Source organism: Sporobolomyces koalae (assembly GCF_050403365.1).
Source record: "Sporobolomyces koalae JCM15063 DNA, S_koalae_JCM15063T_v1_ctg11, whole genome shotgun sequence".
Lineage (NCBI taxonomy): Eukaryota > Fungi > Basidiomycota > Microbotryomycetes > Sporidiobolales > Sporidiobolaceae > Sporobolomyces > Sporobolomyces koalae.
In genome coordinates this window covers 78,644-96,585 of record NW_027481760.1, presented here as the reverse complement: position 1 = coordinate 96,585, position 17,942 = coordinate 78,644, and the positions used below count along the sequence as shown (strand labels likewise).

The 17,942-nt window shown below is 57.1% G+C and overlaps 7 protein-coding genes across 7 annotated transcripts; 4 read left to right on the top strand and 3 right to left on the bottom strand.

Moving 5' to 3' along the window:
• Window positions 1–239: 239 nt before the first annotated feature.
• On the top strand, window positions 240–2,249 carry JCM15063_001116 (uncharacterized protein; the record flags this gene model as incomplete). The annotated part of the gene is made up of 1 exon (XM_076677905.1): window positions 240–2,249. The coding sequence occupies one exon, from the start codon at window positions 240–242 to the stop codon at window positions 2,247–2,249; it is 2,010 nt and encodes a 669-aa protein (XP_076534861.1).
• Window positions 2,250–2,474: 225 nt separating this feature from the next.
• On the bottom strand, window positions 2,475–3,614 carry VAM7 (Vam7p; the record flags this gene model as incomplete). The annotated part of the gene is made up of 1 exon (XM_076677904.1): window positions 2,475–3,614. The coding sequence occupies one exon, from the start codon at window positions 3,612–3,614 to the stop codon at window positions 2,475–2,477; it is 1,140 nt and encodes a 379-aa protein (XP_076534860.1).
• Window positions 3,615–4,016: 402 nt separating this feature from the next.
• JCM15063_001114 (uncharacterized protein) lies at window positions 4,017–6,327 on the bottom strand (the record flags this gene model as incomplete). The annotated part of the gene is made up of 5 exons (XM_076677903.1): window positions 4,017–4,230; window positions 4,313–4,383; window positions 4,458–4,827; window positions 4,902–4,990; window positions 5,065–6,327. 5 exons carry the CDS (start codon window positions 6,325–6,327, stop codon window positions 4,017–4,019), a joined length of 2,007 nt encoding a protein of 668 aa, XP_076534859.1.
• A 740-nt stretch (window positions 6,328–7,067) lies between these two features.
• Window positions 7,068–10,183, bottom strand: JCM15063_001113 (uncharacterized protein; the record flags this gene model as incomplete). Its single annotated transcript, XM_076677902.1, has 6 exons — window positions 7,068–7,579; window positions 7,658–7,866; window positions 7,933–9,584; window positions 9,646–9,903; window positions 10,000–10,101; window positions 10,172–10,183. The coding sequence occupies 6 exons, from the start codon at window positions 10,181–10,183 to the stop codon at window positions 7,068–7,070; spliced, it is 2,745 nt and encodes a 914-aa protein (XP_076534858.1).
• A 613-nt stretch (window positions 10,184–10,796) lies between these two features.
• VPS33 (tethering complex ATP-binding subunit VPS33) lies at window positions 10,797–13,464 on the top strand (the record flags this gene model as incomplete). Its single annotated transcript, XM_076677901.1, has 11 exons — window positions 10,797–10,943; window positions 11,010–11,124; window positions 11,192–11,397; window positions 11,463–11,567; window positions 11,650–11,845; window positions 11,931–12,263; window positions 12,335–12,409; window positions 12,478–12,644; window positions 12,724–13,126; window positions 13,188–13,286; window positions 13,352–13,464. The coding sequence occupies 11 exons, from the start codon at window positions 10,797–10,799 to the stop codon at window positions 13,462–13,464; spliced, it is 1,959 nt and encodes a 652-aa protein (XP_076534857.1).
• A 219-nt stretch (window positions 13,465–13,683) lies between these two features.
• On the top strand, window positions 13,684–15,697 carry JCM15063_001111 (DJ-1/PfpI family protein; the record flags this gene model as incomplete). The annotated part of the gene is made up of 8 exons (XM_076677900.1): window positions 13,684–13,909; window positions 14,156–14,243; window positions 14,331–14,786; window positions 14,855–14,942; window positions 15,008–15,178; window positions 15,272–15,386; window positions 15,462–15,513; window positions 15,598–15,697. 8 exons carry the CDS (start codon window positions 13,684–13,686, stop codon window positions 15,695–15,697), a joined length of 1,296 nt encoding a protein of 431 aa, XP_076534856.1.
• Window positions 15,698–16,447: 750 nt separating this feature from the next.
• Window positions 16,448–17,910, top strand: JCM15063_001110 (uncharacterized protein; the record flags this gene model as incomplete). Its single annotated transcript, XM_076677899.1, has 6 exons — window positions 16,448–16,481; window positions 16,539–16,613; window positions 16,681–16,815; window positions 16,882–17,370; window positions 17,451–17,532; window positions 17,598–17,910. 6 exons carry the CDS (start codon window positions 16,448–16,450, stop codon window positions 17,908–17,910), a joined length of 1,128 nt encoding a protein of 375 aa, XP_076534855.1.
• Window positions 17,911–17,942: the final 32 nt, after the last annotated feature.

Genomic DNA, 17,942 nt, shown 5'->3' with positions numbered 1-17,942 from the left:
GCGCGCAGTCGATCGTCCTGGAACAGTAGAATCGCGCGGAGGGGTCTGGAGAGAGCGTCGAGGGTTTGGGATGATTTCGGGGCGCGGACTTCTCATTCTGACGTCTGCTCTCGCATCTCTCTGCTCAAGGCAACTCGGGTGTAGCTCCGAGTCGACTGCCTTCCAACAAGTCGCATGCAGCTCTCGCGCTCAAGAATCCCGCCCGTTGCGACTCTCGCATCCCGGCCGCGTCGGTCGACATGACCAACTCTGGTGCGGGCACGCGACACCGCAGAACCCAGACCGCATCCTTGTCCGTCGACCAGAGCCTAATCGAGATTGTAGTCACCTCGACCGGGTCAGAATCGTCCGCGCCGCCCCTCGTCCCGCTCCTCTCGACCAGCACGAACCTCGATGTTCCACCCGCATCTCGGGACCGCGCACGCAGCCGCCATCGCACCCGGCTGTCGAGCACCCACGAGCACTCACGCGGCCGGTACAAGACTTGGCTGCTCCCGGTCCTCGCAGGCCTGATTGTCCTCGCGCTCGTGCACTCCGCCCAGAGCTCGATCCGAGTATCTCGTCAGCGCGCCCGGATCCTTCGATTGAACCAGGATCGAGAGCAAGAACGCCTACGTACGGAAACTGCAAGCCGCATCCTGGGCGAGCTTGCGCCTGATCCCTCTCGAGAGGCCGACGAGCCTTTCGTGCAGACGACCGCCACCGCACGAGGATACCTTTTCCCGGTTCGGATCGCCGAACAAGAGTCCAAGGCTGAGCAGCACCTGCATCAGCTCGCGCTCCTCGCCATCTCGCTCAATCGCACGCTCGTCGTCCCGAACGTTGGAGGCAGTCGATTGCACGCGTGCCAACCTTTCTCACCATCCTTCTACTACGACCTTGACACATGGGCTCAGCACTTTCACGGCAAGCTGTCTGTCATCGAGCAGAAGAGTTGGTTCGGAATCGTCGCGGGACAGCGTGACGTTCCCGTGCACGCCTTGCGACTCACTCAAGGCAAGAAACGAGACGCAGATCGGACGTCCGCAACCGATCTGTTTCACTGGGCCGACTTCTGCCTTGCTGGTATGGCAGAAATTTTCGACGAGCCGCAACCGCCGTGGCTCACCTTGTACGCCCCTGTACACTATCGCGAGTTTGACGATCTCGAACTCGCCGGCTTCTCGAATGGACTCGTGTCGTCTCTTTCCCGACTCGATCCCGCACCTGATCGCTCTCGTACCGATGTTCTCCTCGTCGACTACAATCTGAGACACCGAGTGTTCCCGTCCTTCTTGCCCAACTCGACCGATCTGACGCCTGCAAGCCCTTCGAGCCTCAACGCAACGTCAGACTCGACTGCGGAAGGCCCAGCCAACAGCTCGTTCGATAGCAACGTGAGAGCGCCCGTTGTTGCGCATTACGACCCGTACCCACATCTGCGGTCCCTCGCTTCGTTGCCCGAACGATCCAGTACCGACTTTTTCAAATTTGAGCCTATGCCCTACCAAGCACTCTGGCTCGACATCGCGTCTTCCATTGCTCAAGCCATTCAGCCATCCATCGGCGTGCACTGGCGTATGGAAAACGTGCCCATTTCGCATCTTTCCCCTTGCGCCACTGCTCTCGCCCGCACATTGGCCGAGACTGTCTCGTCCGCATCTCGACCGTTCGAGCACGTCTACATCGCGAGTGATTTCCCATTCGTGACTGTTGTCTCTTCCCGACCACCTGTCGACAATTCGCCAGCCTCGTCATTCTCCGACACGTTCATTCATCTCACTGCTTCTCACCGGGCTGCAGCATCTCGCCTCGTACGCCTTCTCGTCGAACCTCGATCTCCTTCATTCTTTGAACGCTGGTTCTCCTCTCCTGAACCGGCCTCCTCAACTCGTAGGATCGCTGAGGTCCATACCCTCGAAACGCTTCTCTCTGAGAACTCGCCCACTTTCCTGCCCACAAATGTGTCTCGAGCGCTCGCTCCGCTCGATCACGATTTGTTCAAACTTGATCGAGGGTTGTCTGGAATCCTGGACAAGCTCGTCCTCGTTCAAACGGATCGGTTCGTTGCTGGGTGGTCAGATCAAGGGTTCGAGATGTGTGCGAAGCGTAGTAGCTTCACCGACAGTGTCACGACTCAGCGTAGGAACAAGCTGCGAGGTCGAGAAGGGGACACCTTGGGCGATCTGGAGGAGAAGGAGGCGGAGGAGGAGGAGAATAAAGCGCCCGGACGGGAGGACGTAGTCGTGTGGTTCAAAAGACCTCCCTGAACATCTTGCATATCTTAGCATGTTTCGCTGCACCGAACAGAGAGGAATCGTGCGACCGGTGCTGCGTATCCAAAATTTAGAGCGAACATGCGAAGAATATTGTGCAAGTAACGGGGATCGAGAAGAAAGTTTGGTACAAACAACAACAGCTACCCAAGAAGGACAGCATCAGATCAGGGACGTGACGGGAAAAAAGGGGTAGAACACGCACGATCTATGAATAGTTTACAGTCTCTTCATCTGTTTCGATGCGCTCTTGATCTTGCCACTGACCTTGTCAGTACCGCGTTCGAGTTGGTCGATGACGTCCTCCTGTAGGGCGAGCTCCTGATTGATCATTTCGCCGAGGTGTCGCTGCCGACGCAGGGCCGCTGTCAAACTCTCGAGTTTCGAATCCTGATCGTCCATGTACTGCTGTTGAAGCTGCATGATCCCCTGATTGTCAAGTGGTCGAGTCGCTGCTGTTTCTTGCGCATCTCCAGGGGCGCCAAGCACGCGCGTTGTCGCTTTGCCCGAGCTGGATCCGAGTAAAGCTTGACGACTGACAGATGGGGGTTCGACATCGTCGTCACGCTCGCCGGATCTTCGACCTGCCCCGATACGAGGCGCATTACCCACTTTCCTGCCGAGGTCTTCGACGTCACCTTGCATCTTTTGCACCATGTCGCTCCTTCTCGAAATCTCGCCGTCGGTCATACCCTTTTCTCCCAGTCGGTGCAACCCTTGGGTGAGAGCTCCAAGTCGGTGAACAATATCGACGAGTGCCTGTTTGGCCGATTTGGCTGACCCATGAGCGGCAGACGAGTTGGCGACGAGTTCTGCATCGCGTTGATCGAGCAAGGTACGCAAGGATCTCGCTGCGCCTTCCAACGCTTTGTACTCTTGCAACCATTCGGTCGCGCTCCAATCCCTCTGTATACCTGTTGCATTTGTTGTCGCCGTTGTATGTGCTTCCTTCGATGACGGTTCGTCTTGTTCTGGAGGTGCGATCAGGAACTCTTTGAATGGCCTGCTACTCCTCCATCTCGGATCGCGATCTGCGAGTATCGCTCTCAACCACCTCTCGAGTCCTGCACGACGTTCCTCGATTTGGTCGTCGGTGAGCGAGCCTCCTGATCGGAACGGGTTCAGCCAACTGGTGGCATGTTTCGGGGGCAGTGGAGCCGGAGGGGCGACACCGCACGAATGAGTCAAGGTTTGTTGCAACGCGGTGAAAGCTGAGTAACGTTGTTGAATCGTGTAGGATCGAGCAGGGAGCGATACGGCGAGGTTGTACACGATGTGGGGTTCCGGCTTGCTCACGGTAGCATGGCTCGGAATGCTGACAGACTGGATCCCTCCCGAAAGCGAAGATGTACCGGTCATTGCCAGCTCGTAGTTGCGGGAGTCGGCGAGTGAATGGAAAAAAGAGGAACCTAAGGGAATGGCGCGTCCGCGTGTTGGCCCCTGACGTAAGACGATGCGGACTCGAACGAGAGAGGCTGATTTGCTTGGAATGCTTCGGATATGTCAAGGAAGTTTTCCCTCGAAGAAATGCCGCTTCGAAAGTGCACGATGCGGAGAGAGTCTCACGTGAACCGTCGTACATGGAATAATTATTTGCGCGCAAGCGCAGATCCCATGATCTTAGAGATGCAAAGTCTCACGAACGCTACGAGCGAGTGTGGTTCACAGAGTAGAGATGCTCGACAAATGGAAGTAGGCGATATCAAGCGCAAACGGGATCCGAGCGAATTTTTCAAGTTGGAAAGCTCATACGTTTTTGGCTCATCTCATACGTTTTGATCTACGCTGATGGCTGCTGATACTAGGAACAAACACTCCGCCCACCGACGAATTCATCCACTGGGCGAGATCGTTGATTTCGTCTCGATGCGATGCATGCGCGAGAGCTGGGTAAGTCTTGTATGTAACCCTCGTCAGGGCGAGTCCTGGATCGGAAAGCCGTAGACTCTCGACCGACGAGGCAGCGTCAGACTCTCTAGATGAAGTTTCAAGAGGCAAAAAGATTCAGTTTCAGCGACATCTTCACGAGCTGAAGACCGGGAAGCGAAAATACTGACAAGAGGTATGGGTCGATTCCTCCATGACCCCACCAGATCGGAAGATCCTTCCTATCCAAATCCCGCACAAGCTGTCGAACAACGTGAAAGGTCATGAGTGTTGGAATACGAGGAGGACAGAAGAGCAGCAGAAAAGCCAACTAACCTCGGGCAAGATGTCTCGCATCGTGAGCATTCCGCTAAACACGAACAAACCTCCGAGTTGATGCTCGTTCGTCAGTCCAGCCAAGAGTGTCACGATACCACCCTGTGAGAACCCGCCGAGGAGAATCCTCTTGCTGGCCCATGCTCTGTCTTCTCCCGTAATTGGGGTCGAAATGTCGTCGATGCGCTGCTTTCTCCTCTCGGCTTGAACCAGCCGAGTTTGTTCCTCGCGAATGATGTGGTTGATCGACCGGATTGAGGGAAGGAGGTGCGTCTCGTCCGAATCTTGAATCCCGTCCCAAGGGAACGACGCAATGTCGAACCAAGCTGGGTGCGATTCCCCACCGTGATACGATATGGGTAGCTGGGGACTACGAGATGCTTGGAATGTCAGACATGGCTCAGAGCACGAATTCGTCGCGGAGTGAAAACAGGGCAAACGAACGCTTGTGGCATGACCCAGCGCACGGACGGGAATGTCGTTCCCAGCTCGTAGTGCAAGAACGAGTTTCGCTCGACAGTCTGGCTCAAGCCCTGCAGAAACAAACAAATCCTTGATATCAGCCATACAATTCAGGCGTTGGTGCATCAGAGAACAGGTCACTCACATGAATCATGATGATGGTCGCTTCGTGGTCGTGCCCTTGCAGCGGTCCCGCGACGAGGGTTCGTAGGTCTTGTTCCGGTTCCGCCCAGAGTTGTTCTTCCCTGAACGTTCTCACTTCGTCCCGCACGGTTGTCGAACCTTCAACGCGAGCCAACTTCTCGTTCTCTTCGATGTTGATATCAAGGTGCGTCTTGTTGCGAGGTTTGAGCACAGACCGAGCACCTTCGGCATGCTGACCTTTGTAGGATCCCAAACGATAGGGCGACGAGAGAGAACGCCCATGCGGTAGCAAGTTGTAATGTCGAACGAGCACAAGCAGAACCGCAAGGATGGCCGAGACAATAAGGATCCGTCGCAGGAATCGTCGCACGAACCGACTCGACGACTTGCGCAATGGAGAGTTGTACAAAGGGTTGACTTGGGCGGACCAAGGCGTATTATGAGGCTGTTCATCGAGCGCGATGATCGAGTAAGATGGTCGACGCAAGGAGGTGTCTTGCAGCCTACTCTCCAGGGGTCCGAGAACTAGTGAACCTCTCGCGCAAAGCGCCGGCGGAAAGCTTGACGGAGACGGGAATTCGACCGAGGATTCCGGGGAAGTGCCAGGGGTCGTCTCAACTGACGTTGGTATAAGGGGCGAAGCTTCGATGGTGAACAGCGGACGATTAGCGCTGTACTGGGTCGCTCCTAGGGATGGGGCCGCAAAAGCAACCGAAGAGGAGGACGGCGGCGGTAACAAAGATCGAGCAGAGATCGAAGACGGCGGCCGATCAGGTGTCGAGATTGGGTCAGCAGCGGCATCGGCGTTCGACCAACTGACTCGTCGACTGAGAGTGTTTCGAGAGGCGCCAGACGTCCCGCTCAAGGAGGATGAGTCACTGGAACGTCGAAACGGGACCGTGCCGAATGCGGCTGAGGTCAGGTCGAGTGGATGAGTCGGCAGATGGGAGGAGTCTTCGTTGTAGGGACTCAAGCTTGTCGAAGAGCGGCGGGTGAACAGAAGCAGCCCGACGGGACCTTCAGACGAGGCAGGTTCGAGGGTCGATATCGAAGAATTGGGTGTCTGTTCGTCAGCCTCCCCCTCCACGTAGCGCGTTGATCGGGTAGCCTCTTGTTCCCGTTGTGGGGATGCTGGACTGTCGAAAGGGACGAATGGCGAGAAAGGCGCTGATGTTTCGCCCGGCGAAATCCATCCGTTAGGAGGCGATGCACGTGCCCAGTTCTCGGGAGTTGGAGGCGGCGACGCTGCACGGCCAGTCGGCATCTCTTGATGTGGGCTGAAAGCGACAGAAAGGTGCAGCAAGGTAGGTAGGTAGGCAAGCCCCGGACGAGAAGAAAGGGACCGGAACTGCTTTCCGAACGTTCGCTCCGGACGAGCCGCAACGCCTTTTTTTTTGTTTCTTTCATGATTTCGGACATCCGAATGACATCCCTCGAGAGAAAGTCAGACACGGAGAAGAAGCTCAGCTCAGACATTCTTGAATTGCCGTACCTTGGCCAGTTGGCCTTCTCACGCGAGACCTGCTCGTTTGGGCAGGCCTCACGCATCTTCGTCGGTTACCGTTACATGCGTGCGGAAACCCCTTTGTATTGCTGTTGATGATTCCTCAAACAAGGGCGCAACCAATGATTCCCTGAAGAAGAGGCTAGCTCGCATGGAGAACAGTGTTTTTACAGTAAGATGCAGGTGCATGCCAAGGTGATCGTACAACAGAAGATATGGAGACGGAAGAAGCGGGAAAGGCCGTGAGCCGGTCCCGTGATTAGACAAATCCGAGATCCTCAATGAGCGAAAGATGAAAGAGAGACCCTTCGAGGGCCTGATTGCAAACTACAACAGAAGGGGCATTGACGGTGGAAGGGCGCAACGGTGGCGTGGGTAGTGGATGACAGGGCAGAAAGGAACAGTGTCTGCGTTACGGTCCCCGAGTGAAGAGACAAGAGGGGCAAGCGAGAGGAGAGGAACGAAATGGCGTGTCGCGAATTCGTGGATGGACGAGAATCTCAAGTCGGACCTCCTCCGGATCCTTGCCCGGCTTCTTCTTCAGCCGCGGCCGAAACGAGTTGATAGGCAAGAGCGCCCCACGAAGTCTGAGCGAACGGGTTCGGATCGGAACCGGGCAGTGGGAGAGCAGGCTGGAACGGCGAGGTCGATGTCGCAGCTGTACTCCATGTCACCGGAGCGTACAAGCTTTGAGGCACGTGAGGAGCGTGCTGTAAGCCCGGGTGAGGTGGCGGCATGACCGCAGGTTGAAGAGGAGCGACACTAGTTGCCGGTGACACGATCATCTTGACTTCTTCTTCGGTATGTGTTGTCGAGCTGCCTGTTTCTGTGCCCTGTGATGGTGCGTGTAGTGCGCTCGAGCCCGTTGGCACAGAAGGTAATGCGGCAGGCCGATCGCCAGGGGAAGAAGCGGTCGAGGGTGGATTGTCCGAGGCGAGGTTCACTTTCGCGGCGGCAGCGGCAGCACGCTTCTGTGCGAGTGATGCTGGTCGTGGTACTTTGTGCAACTTGTCTGTGTTGTGCGCAAGGTTGGGCAAGCTCAGCAAGTCGTGTTTGAGGGGGCGAACGAAACCGAGAACTCGATACTCACAGTACAGAGAGCAAGCGTTGCACGAGAGCTTGCCTTCGAGCACTCGCCACATCGGGGTCGAGGTACACGCGCAATTGCTGCAGACGGGTGGCACGCCACTCGCGGCCGCCTTTGCAGCTGCGCCGTTCATTGCGCGTTTCGTTCCTGCTGAGCCTTTGCCAAACGTTTTCGGTCGAGGTTTGGAATGCAGTTTGAGGTAGAGTCCGCAGCTGTCCCAGTGAAGTAGAGATGAGTATCTAAGCACGGTTTGAAGAATTGGAGCAGTAACGACTCACGCGTTACACAGCAGTTCGTCGTCCGGTCCACGCCTCCAGAGCGGGGTCGTGATGCTGCCGCAATGACTGCATATCGGACCTTGATGTCCTTCTCCGGCTTCCTCTTTCGGTTGTTTGCGTTGATTGTTGCCCGGCAGTTGGGTCGCGTGAGGGTTCCGGTTCTTCTTGCTGACGACTGCAGCTGAAGTTGAAGCGGTCTTGGTCGAACTCGAACTCGGATCGCCGTTCGGAGACGCGTCTTCGGATACTCCCGGGTTTGGCGAGGTGCTGTCGATCGTGTCTGGAGTTGGGGAAGCGACTTCCTGGTTCTTGTTCTTCTTGCCCGCACCCCCGCCTTCTCCCCCTCGAGAATTCTTGCGCTTGATTTTGTTCTTGTCCTTGTCTGTGCCTTTCCCTTTGTCCCGGCTGGCATGTCGACTCACTTCGAACGCAGCTCGATCACTCGGTTCCAATCCGGACCCGGCGCCGAAAGCCTCGTACCGCGCTGCGTCCTGGTCGACCGCTTCGAGGCTGTTTGCCCGACTGCGAATCTGCGCGAGACTCATGCCTTCGAACGGATCTTTCCTGACCCCGTTCGCGTTCGGAGTCGGAGCCGAAGTCGAAGCGCGCGACGATTCGAGTCTCGGTGGCGGGGGTGCATCGAACGAGGTCGAAGCGACAGATCCAGATGCTGGCGAGTCTTCGGCGCCGATCGAACCATTTCGACTGAACTCTCTCCACACCGACTGCAGTCCTTCTTCGCCGTCGTCGGCACCCCCGTTCGGGTCCCCTTCGAGCGAGCCTTCAGCGGTCGCGCCAGTCGCGCCGATGACCGATTCGTAGTCAAAAGTCGTGCCCGTCGCGTCTCCAAGGTCGAGATCAAGCTCGAGCTCGCCAAGGATCGAAGGCTCGGGCGACGGGGTCAGGAACCGAGGATACGGCGTGATGATCGGCTGGTAGCTTCCGTAACTCGAGTAGAAGCTGAGAGGCGCGGATTGCAATGCTGGAGTCGATGAGAGGGCTGAAGGCAGGTCAGTGAACAAGGTCGCTGACGGCGGGAGGGTGAAGCTGGGCGTTGGTAGCGGCGCGGAGGGGTAGTACTGCTGGGGCAGGGATGGAGGTTGGGATGCAAGCGGCTGAGTATGTACATGAGCTGCATGGGGCGGCTGTGATATCGGGAGAGGCTGTGCAAGATATGCGTAAGGATTTGGATGCAGAGGTGCCGAGGGACTAAACTGTGGCGGTTGTTGCGGTTGCGCTGGCTCGCTGGCTGAACTCGGACCCGCAACCGGGTTCGCAGGCGCAGGCGCAAAGTATTGTGGTATCGCGGCCGGTATTGGCGGCACACTCGAGGGCGGCAGATGGGGCGGGTTCGCATCCGAGATGAGAGCGGTCCACGACGGGGTCGCGATGATGCGGTTGTGTCCGGCGGATGACGCTCCAGGAGGCGGCACCGAGGTCGGAGGCAGAGCGTTATAGCCCCATTCGGGCGAAGGTTGGTATTGATGCGGCAGGAGCAGGGGCGGAGTCGGACGAAAGGGTTGAGGGGCAATGAGATGCGAATGCGGCACGGAGGGCGAAGGGGAAGCGTTCGTGAGGTTGTGACGGAGCTGCGAGTACGGCGAAGGAGGCACAGGCGGTGGGAATGTAGGTGGGTTGGGAGCGAGCGGAGCCTGTCGCGAAGGAAAAAGGTCAGCAGCGGACCAGCGACGGGGCATGACTCCAGTGACGCACCTGGACTGCCTCGAGACTGTTGCTCAAGAAGGCTTCGAGATCGCGAGATGCTTGCCGTCCCGCTTCATTGATGCGGTCAAAGTGCGAAGGCGCAGCAGCGGGCGCAACGGACGGATATGGCGTGGTCGGGTAATGCGTCGCGAGTGGGGTCGGTGGCGGCGGCGGGTGGACATACTGGTAGGGCCGATTCATGTCCGCCTGTCGCTGCTTGCGTTCGAGGTGCCACGTCCGCCAGAACAGGTTGTCGATCCGAGTTTCCTGAAGACGTTGCGTGTGGGGCACAATGACGGCCGTTAGTGGCGTTGGCGTAGCCCGCCGAGGCAGGGGCAAGTGGGAGAGGCCGGATGAGCTCACCTGTCCGAGCAGTCTGTGGGCTTTGCCGGTCCACGCGTGCCAGAGCCGTTCGAGGTGTTGCGGGGAAGTCGCCTGCGCGGATTCGAGATCGATCGAGGACGGCTGCAGAGGGGCGAGGGCAGCGTACAGCGAGCCGGTCGGCAGAGAGACGAGGGTGGGATCAGCTTGTGACCGTCGCGGGCATCGAGGCCGGTGTGGGTGGGGGCGAAGGTTCCGATGAGGCGAGGAAGCGCCGCGGGCGCGAAAACTTTCCAAGATTGCGCCCGCCTCGCGAATTGTCCTCGGGGAAAGGGCAAAGGCAACGAACAAGCGACTCACGTCCAAGTGCACGACGAACGACCGCATGCGGTGCAGTCTGGCTCCGTCCTACTCGGCTCAGACGCGACCGAGAAGGAAGCGAGAAGGCGTTGCGGTGCTCTCGCGCTCGACCGAGTCGTCAATCTGCGCGCTATCGAGGGTCGAGTGAGGTCGGGCTCGCGATCCTGGTGTAGTGTGATTCGGATCTAGCACGCCATGCGAAGCAGTGCCGGCGTGGACTCGAGTCAAAGGCGTGAAAGTTGCAATGGCGCGGTCTACGCGAATGACTGGCGTTTGTACCTGGCGCGAGTCGTCAATCACTGGCAAAGAATCGAGTCGTATCGATGGACGCGGTTCAAGGGCTAGGTCGGGTGTGAGACGAGTGAAGATCGCGGTTCTGCTATCCATCTCCGAAATCAAATTCGGAATTCATTCAAGGTGCTCACTGCATCAACTGTGCTCGCTCGAGTCCTCGAAATTCGAACACCACGCGCTACTGAATGACGGTCGACACTCAGCTGTTCCAGCTCGTCGCGTCGTCGGCGCTCCAAGGCCTGCTCGACCGCATCGTCGGACCCAAGACTCTGATCCTCACGCCCTCGCTCGCTGGACCCCTCGGTCTCGTGACTGAAGTTGGCTTGCTCAAGGTGCGCGTGCAGGCGAGGCAGCGAAGAGGCGAGCATCGAGGCTGACGTGCGTACTTGCCCGCGCAGAACAACCATGCCGTCACCAAGATGTTCTGGCTCGAACCGGGCCCACTGAGCCAGGCCGAACGCAACGTCGTCTACCTCTGTCGACCCGAGGTCAAATCGATGCGGATCATCGCCGGTCAGCGCTCACTCGACCTTCTCCCCCCACTTGACCTGCGACTTACCCGGCCATCCGCCTCTTGCAGATCAGATCCAGTCCACTCCGGCGTCGAACAAGCACATCTACCACCTGCTCGTCGTGCCGCGCATGACGGCGCTGTGTACGACCGTCCTCGCCGATGCGGGCGTACTCGGCTCGCTCGAGGTGCAGGACTTTCAGCTCGGGTTCATCCCGCTCGATCGCGATCTCCTCAGCTTGGAGTACGAAGACGTGTACAAGCGCATACAACTCGTGCGTCCCTTGTAATTTCGCAAGACCGCGCGACCTCGTGCTCATGCTCTCTCATCCCGACCTAGGATCGCGACCCTGAACCGATACATGACCTCGCAAAGGCCTTTATGACCCTTCAGAGAGCATTTGGAACGATCCCGCGTATCATCGGTAAAGGTTCAGCCGCAAGAGTGCGTTCCAACCTTTTCGGGATGTCGAGTTACTGCGCGAGACCCTGACTCGTTTGTGAACCCCCTTGGTCGCCCTTCGCAGCGGCTCGTCGATCTACTCAAGCGACTGCAGCGAGAACAGTCTGGCCCTGGAGCGACTGCCACGACGGCAGTCCCGCTCGCGAACGGCTCGGTGGATTCCATGATCGTGCTCGATCGACAGATTGACATGGTATCGGCGCTGTGCACCCAGTTGACGTATCAGGGTCTCGTCGACGAGATGGTCGGGATCAAGAATGGTGAGCACCCCGAGTCCCTCCCGTACTTGGACGTTCCACGTGACCCGCAACGCTAAATCTCTCCCGGTTCTCGCACGTAACCTAGCCCACGTCGAAGTTGATCCCAACTTGCTCAATCCTCCTCCAGCTGCTTCGACCTCGTCGTCACCTGCGACACCCGGGTTTCGACACGGTGCAGGGGGGACCCAACCTCCTCCCGCGAAACGGCGCAAACATCTCTTGTCCCCAAGTTCGGACGCCCTGTTTGCACAATTGCGAGACGTCAATTTTGCCACAGTCGGTGGAATCCTGAATCGCACGGCTAGGAGGTTGAACGAGGACTACGAGAAGCGTCATCTCGCAAAGACGCCGCAGGAACTGAGAGCGTTTGTCGGTCAGCTGGGAGGCTTGCAGAACGAGCATCAAGCGCTGCGACTACGTGCGTGTCTCTCTGTCGACAAGCTGATCGAACTTCTTGGTGAACTGACTCGGGAGGAACGGTAATCGCAGATACGAGCTTGACGGAAGAAATCATGAAAGTGACCAGCACGGACGAGTTCAACACTGCGCTCGAAATCCAGCAGAGTGAGTCGTCACTGCTCTCTGAACGTTGTTCCTTCAGAACCACTATCTCATCCGAAGCATGGCTACAGATCTCGTCGCCGGGCTCGATCTCGCCGCACAGGAGGCTTCGATCAAGGGATTGATCAATCAGGAGGCGCCTCTCCTGACGGTCCTGAGACTGTTGTGTCTCTTGAGTATCACTTCAGGGGGGCTCAAACCCAAGGTGTTGGAAGAATTCAAACGCGACGTTCTTCAGGTGCGGGAAATTCTGCTTTTGCCGACCGCTCCTTGAGATTTTCCTCATGTGTGGGGCGTTCTGGATTGTTGTGGGACAGACGTACGGACATGTACATTTGCCGCTACTACTTTCACTCTCTCAGTTGGGTCTCCTCACTCGACCCCTCGCGACGACCTCGTCTTCGAGTTCGTCCAAGAAACCTCCGTTCACGCTCGCTCGCAAGCCTCTCCGATTGATCGTCGACGATGTCGACGAGTCTGAACCCCTCGATATCAGCTACGTGTATTCGGGATACGCACCTCTCGGCGTGCGGTGGGTGCAATGTGCGCTGGGCGGAGGCGTCGGGATCGGAGGGGCAGCGGGAATGGACGCAGGTGCTCCAGGAGGCGGTCCGGAAACGCTCAACGGGTGGAGAGGTCTCGAAGAGTTGCTGAAAGGGTTCGAGGGAGACAGCTTTGACGAATGGCAGCTCGGGAAAGACGAGGTTGCGAGGAGAAGAGGTAACGACAAAGGAATCTACTCCATCAGGAACACAATCGACTAACCAGGGTTTCCAACCAGGATCGAATGCCGAGACACCGACGACGATCGTTTGTCTTGTGGGAGGAGTCACGTATGCAGAGATCGCTGCATTGCGCTTTTTGAATCGACAGCTGCCAAGTATGTGCTTTTTGCTCTTAAGCACTTTGGCTTGCGGCACGCTCAGCTCATCTTGGTGCATACAGATCGCAACTTGTTAATTGTCACGACCAACACGGTTACGGGCAACACGCTCTTGACGAGCCTGATGCATCCCGCGACGCGCAAAGATGCGAGCTCGAGGCCCAAGGAGGTTTGAATCGATCGCTGTTATACTTGCGCAGTAGTAATGCCAATGCATGTTGTCACAAGTACACGAAACCCTGAGCGGTTGTTGTTCAGAGTAAAATCGCGCAGAGTGGCGCAGTCAAGCGCAGTGGAAGTGGGGGGCCGGCGCCGCCGAGCACTTTCGTGCACCTGACTTGTTTTGGGTTTCATCCCGCACGTGCACCCATTACCAACCCGCTCGATCGCAATCATGACAAGTCCACGCAACGAGAACCCATTCAAGAAGCTCGTCAGGTCGCTCTCGCGCTCGTCACCACGAGGGGAACGTCCTTCGACCGGCCCTCGCCAGAAATCCGCCGACCGCCTCGGGGCGTCCAGCACTGCCACTCGCGCGGCTGCGGTAGGCATCCCGGGTGCAGCGAACAAGGAGAACAGCCCTGGCCTCGGTACCGCATTCAGTACAAGCCCTGCACCAGGTCAGTGCAGTCGCGCCGGTCGGCGTCGATCTCTCCCGATCGCATCTCGCTCCCCTCGCTGGCCATCCCAGGGCATTCGCGACGCGTCGATCCATTCGTGCGAGCGCGTAGCCTGTCCAGGCTTGCATCCGAAGTCATCGGAACGTGCTGCTGCGTCCCCCTCGAGCTTGTTGTTTCTGGCGCGCGCCCACTCCCCCCTGATTTGGCACTGACCTCCTGCTCTCGCTGTTTGTTTGTTTCGTCCAGACTCTTACTTTCCCGCTCCTCCAGCACATGTCTTGTCTGACGCCGAAGCAGCTGGCATCGAACGTCATCCCGATTCCGTCGGTGCGAGGTGAGCCTCCTCCCCCTGTCGAGGCCTCAAGCCTGCGCACCCCTGACTGCGCAAACTGACCTGCGGAATCTCCCTTCGCTCCAACAGGGCATTCGATGTCGGCGAAGACGATGTCGGCAAAGCCGCACCTGGAGTCTCGTTCGCGCCTCGTGCGAACGGAGAAACCGCGGTTCGACCCGATTCCGAGCTCGAATCGTGGCAACCCGCACCTCGACGTACTCCGTCTCAGCGCGTAAGACGTCAACCGAGCAGCTCCACCCGAGGTCAACTCACGCGCGGACGATCAAACGGACATGACGCCGCGCCGCCCGTGCCCGAAGTTGGACAGGAAACTGTCACGATCGGAGGGCGCACGGTCGACAAGGGAGACAGGAAGGGTGTATCGCTGTCCGACACGCCTCTCAGTCGGAGGACCTCGGTCAAACGCGCTGCGAGCTCGTTCAAGAAGGCCGTGTCGAAATCGTTCGAACCGGCACCGAAAGCCGAGGGAGAGAAGCGGATCATGGTCCTCGTTGCAGACGGTACCGAGGAGATCGAAGTCATGTGAGCTTTCCGAGATGATGGTCCACCTGTTTGACGAGGTAATTGACCCTTTCAACCTGTGCGTTCAGGACCGCGTTGGACATTTTCGTTCGAGCTTCCCTCTCTCCGGTCCTCGTTTCCGTCTCTCCCGAATTCTCGCCGTCACACTCTTTGCCAGTGAGTCTAATGAGGATGATGCTCATAGTGAGTTCGTGCTGACGCCATGTCGCCTGTGTCTCTAGCACATCACGCTTTCGCGTGGAGCCAAGATCTTGGCCGACACGCAGTTCGAAACTCTCAAACCTGAACACAAGGCAGACTTTGATGCCGTGATCGTCCCGGGAGGAGCGAAAGGTGCCGAGCGCTTGAGTCGAGACGAAGGCGTCAAGGAGTACCTGTTTGATTCGTTCGAGGTAAGGATTCGACCTCCGGAAGACGCCCCTCGAGCAGGAGCCACGCTAATTGCTGGTTACTGTTGTTCTCCTGCTTTGCGTTTGCACCGACAGGCGGGCAAGCTCATTGGCTGTATCTGCGCTGGCTCTCTCGCAGCCAAGACTGCAGGGATCGGACTAGGTCTCCCGATCACGTCTCACCCGTCGGTCAAAGGCGATCTCGAGAAACGTACGTACTCTCTCCCGTCATTGCTGGAAATACCTGTCTCGGTACTCACTGCCGATTGTATTGCCTGTTCCACAGACTATGAATATTCTGAAGCTCGAGTCGTCGTAGCTGAGAACCTCGTCACTTCGTAAGTTTCGCGCTCGTTCCATAGTTGTCTACCCGTGGTTCGAGTTGATCTGACGCGCTAATTTTGACCGCTTCCTGTTTCCAGACGTGGTCCCGGAACAGCGATCGAGTGGTCACTCAAGATTGTCGAGATTTTGGCGGGCAAGGCCAAGAGGGATGAAGTTGCAGGTCCGATGATGCTGTGAATGTCTGTCTGTTGGCTTGTGCTCTCTCTCGCGGTTTCCTCCTTCCAGAGACAACCTTTGTCTTCTCCTTTGTATAGATCTTCTAGCTGTAGACTTCCCCAAGACAAGACGGCTTGGACTCTGTACCGTCAATGCCGTTTTACGGTCTGGCAATATTTTACGCTTCCTCGTTCTCGGGTTCCTCTTAACCTGCGTCGTCCCACGCGAGTGACAAAAAAAGAGTTTTATTGGTGACGAAGGACAAGACCGCCAAAAGTTCAAAAGAGATGTTGACCACGATGGGGCTCGAACCCACGATCTCCTGATAGACACTGTTCCGAAGAACAAGTCGTAGTCAGACGCCTTGCCATTGGGCCACGCGGCCTTTGATGTTCGGTCAGCCAAACATAACATATATATTATTTGTTGACAGTTGGCTGCAAAGCTCGACCTGTTTTTCCTCCATCTTCCGTGTGGCAGTCGATACTCATATACACGATGAATGTGCACGCTGGAAGAACTCTCCTCGTATGGGCAAGAAACTCACCCGAGCGGGAACAGAAGTCGATGTCGCGCGAGGCGCGTGTAAGCTCCACTGCTCGAGCGCTATCTAAAACTCTCGACGTGCGACTCGACCCCTGTTTCTGCCGACTTTGACGACGTGTGTGTGCAAACACTGGGACCGCTCTGGGAAACGACCTCTGCGAGACGTGCGAACGACCATCGACATCAGACGCATCGCAACGCGTTCAACCCAGAAACCTTTCATTAATGGAGCGCAAGCACGTCTGCATCTTGCCTGACTGTATGTACGCTATCGGGCCGCAATATAGTCACTGTACTGAGGTTTGACGCGTCACAGCGGTACCGCTCGTGCAAGCTGCCGAGTCTCCCTCGACCGCATCTCGGTTCCTCCGTCTACCTCATCCGCGCACTCGTAAGTCGCAATCCAAACACCGGACGCCTTGCGGTGATCGCTCAAGACCTCTGCTTCGTCGTTGCAGATCAACCCGTGCTGTTCTTGCCGTACACACGAGATGCGGGCGCTTCGACCAGCGACGGGATCCTCGAAGTACAGAAGCTCGCACTCGATGCAGACAAACAACGTTCTTGGTTCCTCGAGCAAGAGGTTGTGTCAGGTACGCCCTTCTTCACTGCAAGAGCTGATTTCGGAACCCTCGTCCGACCGAATACACTCTTTGCAGATGGCAACCTTTCCATCTTTGCACCGTTCGATCCCGTCTTCTTGATCGTGTCGTACCTGTCGACTCTACCGCCTCATTTTGTCTCGTACGCCGATCTGTGGGAGACGGTCTCTCAGCAACAGTTTGCTCCCTCGACCAGCACAGACATCAAGCAAGACGAAGAAGACCCTACTCCGTTCGCAGATGATCTCTTGCGATTGTCTCGACTCGAGTGCGTCAAGTCTAGGTTCGAGAAAGTGTGCGAGACTCAGGTTTACGACTCGACGACGCTTTATCGTCTGTCGCCGACACTCGTGCTCGATCTACTCCAATCGAAAGTTGCCGCGTTGGCAGATTCGATCGATGGAATTTTCGGCGCGCACGAATCGACTGAACCTGGAGAAACTCGCGAAGCGGTTGATGTGGTCAAACCGTTTCCGACCGTTTCGAGGGGAGTGGGTAGAGAAGGAATCGGCAGCGGACAAGGACTGAGTACCGAGATTCAGACAGGTTCGTCTCTCTCTCCTTTACTAAGAACGTAGCGCCAAGATCGTCCGTTTCTGAATCAGAGTTGTCGAAATCTTTACCAGAATCTCGACAGAAATACGCGATCGGAGTACTGTCGAACTACCTCGCACCGAAAAGTACCGAGGCGCTACTTGCAGCATACGAGTGAGCGCCTCGTTTGGTTTGTGACATGGGGAGTTAGCTAATCGGTTCCTTGACGAAAACCTCAGATTTCCCAATCTCGTGGCGTATACGTCCTCCCACTCGACTTCTGCGTTCCTCGGTACGACCTACTTGCCAGGTCGAAAGAATTCCGATCTCGACATCGAAGCGTCGGCTTCGAAACTCGGAGGAGGCAACGCGGCGGCAATCGCCAAGAAACGCAAGTTGGAATCGAAAGGCAGTCGTGGAGTCGAAGCGCTCAAAAAAGTCAATACGAGGGGGATGAAGAGTCTCGCCGAGATGTTTGGCAAACAGACAACTACGACCACGAAACCGAAATCGAGTTCGACCACCGCTGCGAACAAGAAGAAGAAGGTGTGATGAAACCTAACAGATGGACAGGTTCGATGGTT